Below are 5,334 nucleotides of genomic sequence, written 5' to 3'. Positions count from 1 at the left end.
CGAAGCACGTGCGTGCCACGCACGGTGCTTGCGTCATCCGTGCTTACTCCTCACTTCCCAGTTGACCTGCTCAATGACCACGCACAACACACGTGCACAATACCAGGTGCTCCGCACGTGCAACGCACGTGCAACGCACCAGATCTCTACAGTATATTAAGACAACTTGACGGGCGACTGCCAACTCGTCTCCAAGATGCCCAGAAAGGCTCAGAAGAAGACTACCAGACAAGACCCAAAGAAACGGGCCGCGGAAGACACCAGGGCGGCTAGTGATGATGAAGTTAACAGGAGGTGCACGCACTTACAACGTGCGAGTGAGTAATGCCCCTGTCACACTTCTGCGAATAGACTTGCGTATGAGCTGCGTACGGACATTTTTTATCATACGCATCCGTACGCAAACTGCGCACTTCATATGCATCTCAGTCGTTTTGTGTAAGTTTAGTGAACGCCGGCATACGCACAGCACACGCACCGCCCGGCTCAGTACGCAGCGTAGTTTTGAGCATGCCCAAAACTACGCTGCGTACGCTGTTACGCAGTTCATGCGTTTTTAATATGTAATGCATCGGTCAAGCACGGTATGAGCACGCTATGTCTTCGTGGGGGACACGCGGCTCATACGCTGATCTGCACCTGCTGGGACTGCACCTGTGCATAAGCTGCGTACAATGGACAAATGCATTGCGTACTTACAGCGCTTTAGTACCGTTGGTATTGCAACAGGACAGCGCATTGTACGTATTTGTAACTAATGAGAAGCGCAAAGGTAGCGTACAGATCTAGATAGCGAACTTGCCGAACACCTGGGCTACACCCGGGGTACCGGCTCCTCTAGACCCCATGGTTAACAGACCTTCTGGAGATTGGCTGTTTCTAATATGTTTTGCTGAAAAGTAGATGATCATTGGGAAAACGTCTTTCCTAAAGTACAATGTTTCACAAAAATGCATTTTGACACTTTTTAACACAAAAGAACACCCTTGTACCGCCTCCCCAAAAATGATGTTAGGACTGGCCATTTTGCATATTATGAATATATCTATATTTAACATAGAATGTTTGCTTTTTGTTGCCTGTCCTTTGGGATGATACGTCAGTTGCCTGTTTTTGTTGTTTTTTTGTCCGAGAAAATGTGTAGTGTACGTAGATTGGTACAAAATAGTTTATAAAAATGTAGGAGCATAAAAGCTATGGGCGAATATAAACTCAATGTCATGAAACATCTAAAGATGATGAACTTATAACAGTAGCCGCTTTGAACTGTGGTTGTAATGCAGTGTCGGTATATATCAAGATGGTAGTGTTCACAGAGATGTGTAGTGTCCATGCTATCTCTGTGTATGCGCAATTGTAAATTGGCAATTGTATTTGCAAGTATGCGTGTTTTCATTATTTTCAAATTATTAAGGGATGGTATTTCTGGACATCTCCAATTCATCAAGGCTATTAACAGTCTAACTGTTATGTTTGTATAAAGTCCGGGTACGTGTATTTAATTTACCTGACAATATATTACAGGAAATTGACCAGGGCTGGGGCGAAATGGAAACAAACACATTTTATCTGAGTTGAGGGCGGCCCATGAATGACTCGCTGCGAATGAAACAACAGGAAGCAGCAGGGAATACGTACACAAGACGCTTGGCATTCGTCGGAAGACATTCGGTGGGAATACGTTGAGAGCGTCCGGAATACGCCTGGCCTTTGCAATGCATGCGAACGCCATACGGATGACATGTGCAATCTATGCGCTGAATTCGTTATTTATACGCTACATGTGCGTCACAGTACCCTCGCATATTGTGCGTACAGTAGAAATGTCTGTACGCAACCCATACGCAATTGCAATTCGTGACAGGGCCCTAAGGAAACCGTGCGTACGCCGCACGTGTAGGTACGGCCTGTACGCGGCAACGTAGCAATCGCACAGAGATCGTGCGTTGTAATCACGTACAACTCACTTACCACTTGCGCAACGTACGATGCACGCAACCGCTGACGGCCAGGCGTGTCGTGCAGACCACGTACGTACACCTTGCGCAACCGTGCGAGTGACGTACTCCCTCGGCCGGCCACCCTACGTTTGCAGAAAAAACGTAGCAGACGTAGCCACGACAAAAACGTACGGACAAAAAGCACGCACGGCGAGTTGTGACCGTCGCTTAAAGTTCTACGGCGTGTCTGCGTGCTCCCAAATCCGTAGGATTCCGTGCGGAGGCGGTACCCACCACGCACGGATGCCCTACGTTTGTCCACGTTTTTGCACGTAGACAGCACGCAGAAGCACGTACGGCGGGTTGTGACCGAGGCTTTGTAGACACCGAAACCGAGCCACGCTTACTCTTCTCGGTAAAGCCTCTTTCAAAATATGACCTCCCAAACGGAGCCATGTTGATTTGATTATATGGATGACATCCGCGCGCGCACGGATTTTCGTCCGTCCCCCCCAAAAAAGATACTGTAAATTGTACAAACTAGCTGCAAAATGGGCATATATATTCCGTAAAAAAATATTGGAAAATGATACTAATGCCTCAGAATAGCAGAATCCATTCCAACGGACAAGAGGAAAATGTGAAGGAATGAAAATGAAGAGTCTATTATTCACCATGCCAATGAAATACAATACAATACAATAATGTGTATTTAGTCATTTGTTCAACCTTCATGACCACCTAGATTTCATAATGAAGGCAACCATGTTTTGACAAATCTTTTTTTTTTATTCACACGCTCGCCTCACTTTTGGGGTTCCCAGAGGATGCCATCCATATAATAAAATCAACATGGCCTAATAGGATCCTTACTGGCATTAAAAAAATCTCAAACACGTTAAGAATGAGGTGTCACGGCTAGGTGTTACGCAGCTTATTCCAACTGTTTAAAACGGCTATTTTATTACTGGAGGAGGTTTGCGGTTATGAAAAAACAAGCAAACTAGAGAACGGACATGCGGCCGAGATGAGACTAACTAAGAGATCCTTGAAAATGTTGCATGGTAATTAAGCACAGAAAATTGAGCACAGAAAATGTCTTACTATTAAAAAAGAAAGATTGAAAAAAAAGTTTAATAAACACAATAAACTCCAAAATTCTTCTCTGTAACTAATGAGGTCACATTTCAAAACCGGGGCCCGGCCGGGCTGTTTGGATCAACAATTTATATCAACAATGAACGCAAATAGTTACCATCGTAATTTTCAAAATTTCTTTTTTTTTTGCCTTTTTTTAACATACTTGTCGTTCCATAAGACTGCCCGGCCGGGCCCCGGTGGTAAAAGCACGTACAGATATTGTTTTTTACAGATTGCAGGAATATAGGCAGGCACATAGGCAGGTAGGCACATAGGCAGGTAGGCACATAGGCAGGTAGGCACATAGGCAGGTAGGCACATAGGCAGGTAGGCACATAGGCAGGTAGGCACATAGCTAGGCAAGCACATAGGTAGGTAGGCAGGATTGCAGGAACATTATTTTAAAGATATATTTACGTCATTGCAGGTTGATCTTCCTCAGTGTCGTCATTTTTGTTTTCAGGACATTTCCGGATCCAGCTGTTCAAGTGATAATTGTGTAATACATGTCAAAATGTATCATGTAACATGGATGTTCATTATGATACACATAATGTCTTAATTACATAATGTTATATCTTGTGTGTCATAATGAGTCTAAAACATTCAAACTTACGGGCTTTACAATAACCTTTTGTGTAAATCACTTCGTATTATAATAGCCATCATGTATTCACTCTTATAATTACTTATAAAAAAAAATATAGGGAGCCTGTCTGTGTATGACTGGGCTATACTCTCTATTGCATGTATGTGTTTAAAAGGCGTTTTTGTTCTATATAATAAGTATATTCGACATGCCTGGTTTTGCATTTCTTTCCATCCTTATCCTTTTTCTTGTCCCTTAAGCCATTCCACCATGTCTTCATTTTTGTCTGTATTTGCTGCCCCGGCATGTCGTCTTGGCCACTATGATAAAGGTAGAAGAAAAACAACAAAAACATAGAGGGAATCTGGGACCAGACCATACAATCAACCGTATATTGATGCTTGTCTTGACCTTTGCAATCAGATTGCAAATTATTTTAAAAACTGAACATACTTTTAATACTTCATGACATAATAATTATGTTAATAAAAGCATCTTAAAAAACTGAAAAGACTTCTAATACTTCATGACATAATACTTATGATAAATCATCAACACGTATCATCAACTGAACCCAACAACTTAAGATATTTTTAAAGGCTTCAATATGATGTTATTTACAATATGGCCGTCGTTGCTTTTCTTAAATGTTAGTCCTGTACTTATTTTTCCGTACTAATATTTTTACTGAGTAGGCAACGACTATGCAGTACACAGTGTATAAGAACATTATTTTGAAAAACATATTTACGTGTTTGGTTGTTGAATGTCCTCAACGTCGTCATCTGAGTTTTCAGGACATTTCTTTCGGAGCCAGCTGTTCAAGTGATAATTGTTAAACATGTGTCCAAAACGAACCATGCAATGAAAAAAAATTTCAGCATGATTCATATACATACAGTTAATACATAATGTTACGTATTGTGTGACAACTTCGGCTCTAAAATATTCATACATGCGGGCTTTACAAGAACATGAGTGCACATTACTAAGGTATTACTACAATAGTTATCATGCACATCTTTATCAGCAGCGTTGTTTTTGTCGTCTCTTTACACTGCACGAAACCAATATTTAAGGCCACACCACCTTAACTTTATGGATGACATCCTCTGAAGACCCCCAAACTAGTGCGCGCGGGGGAATAAAAAAAAACGTCCAACTAGAAAGGCCAATATTTGCTTTGGAGCAAATACAGCGATGGGTTCACGACATTTTACGACATGGCAGGGAAAGAATGAGAAACACAAGGAAAAACAATGATTTACATTGATATAACTATAATATGAAGTAACATACAACTAAAACAACAGTTGGATAGCTATTCCCTACTTTATTGGTTAGGATTTTTAATTGCATAATGCAAACTGTTGATTTTCAAAATAAAAAAAAAAGTTCATGCCCCGCATTCCAATGCTGGAGCAGAAAAGCTTGAAATACCTACCAAAACACTTGAATAAAGACATACTGCCAGTATGGAAATGCTCTGTGCAGGTGTTAATCAAGTTAAATCCCAACAGCCAATCAGCAAGAAATGCTCTGTGCAGGTGGAAATGCTCTGTGCAGGTGTTAATCAAGTTAAATCCCAACAGCCAATCAGCAAGAAGTATAGAGGAAAGCTGCATGCCTATTGGTTGATGCCCTGCATTCCATTGTGATGACTCA

The 5,334-nt window shown here is 41.7% G+C and overlaps 1 protein-coding gene across 1 annotated transcript in view; it reads right to left on the bottom strand.

Annotated features, from left to right (window-relative positions):
* Positions 1–5,334, bottom strand: part of LOC109479131 — a 12,971-nt gene that overhangs the window by 3,795 nt on the left and 3,842 nt on the right. The window contains exons 3-5 of the mRNA XM_019781001.1: positions 4,421–4,486; positions 3,882–3,989; positions 3,498–3,560 (exon numbers count right to left, since the gene is read on the bottom strand). Of these exons, the coding sequence (XP_019636560.1) occupies positions 3,498–3,560; positions 3,882–3,989; positions 4,421–4,486 (237 nt within the window). The remainder of the gene's footprint in view (positions 1–3,497; positions 3,561–3,881; positions 3,990–4,420; positions 4,487–5,334) is intronic.

This window comes from Branchiostoma belcheri, unplaced genomic scaffold, assembly GCF_001625305.1.
Source record: "Branchiostoma belcheri isolate BF01 breed outbred unplaced genomic scaffold, Haploidv18h27 scaffold47, whole genome shotgun sequence".
NCBI lineage: Eukaryota > Metazoa > Chordata > Leptocardii > Amphioxiformes > Branchiostomatidae > Branchiostoma > Branchiostoma belcheri.
This window is presented reverse-complemented; position numbering and strand designations above follow the sequence as displayed.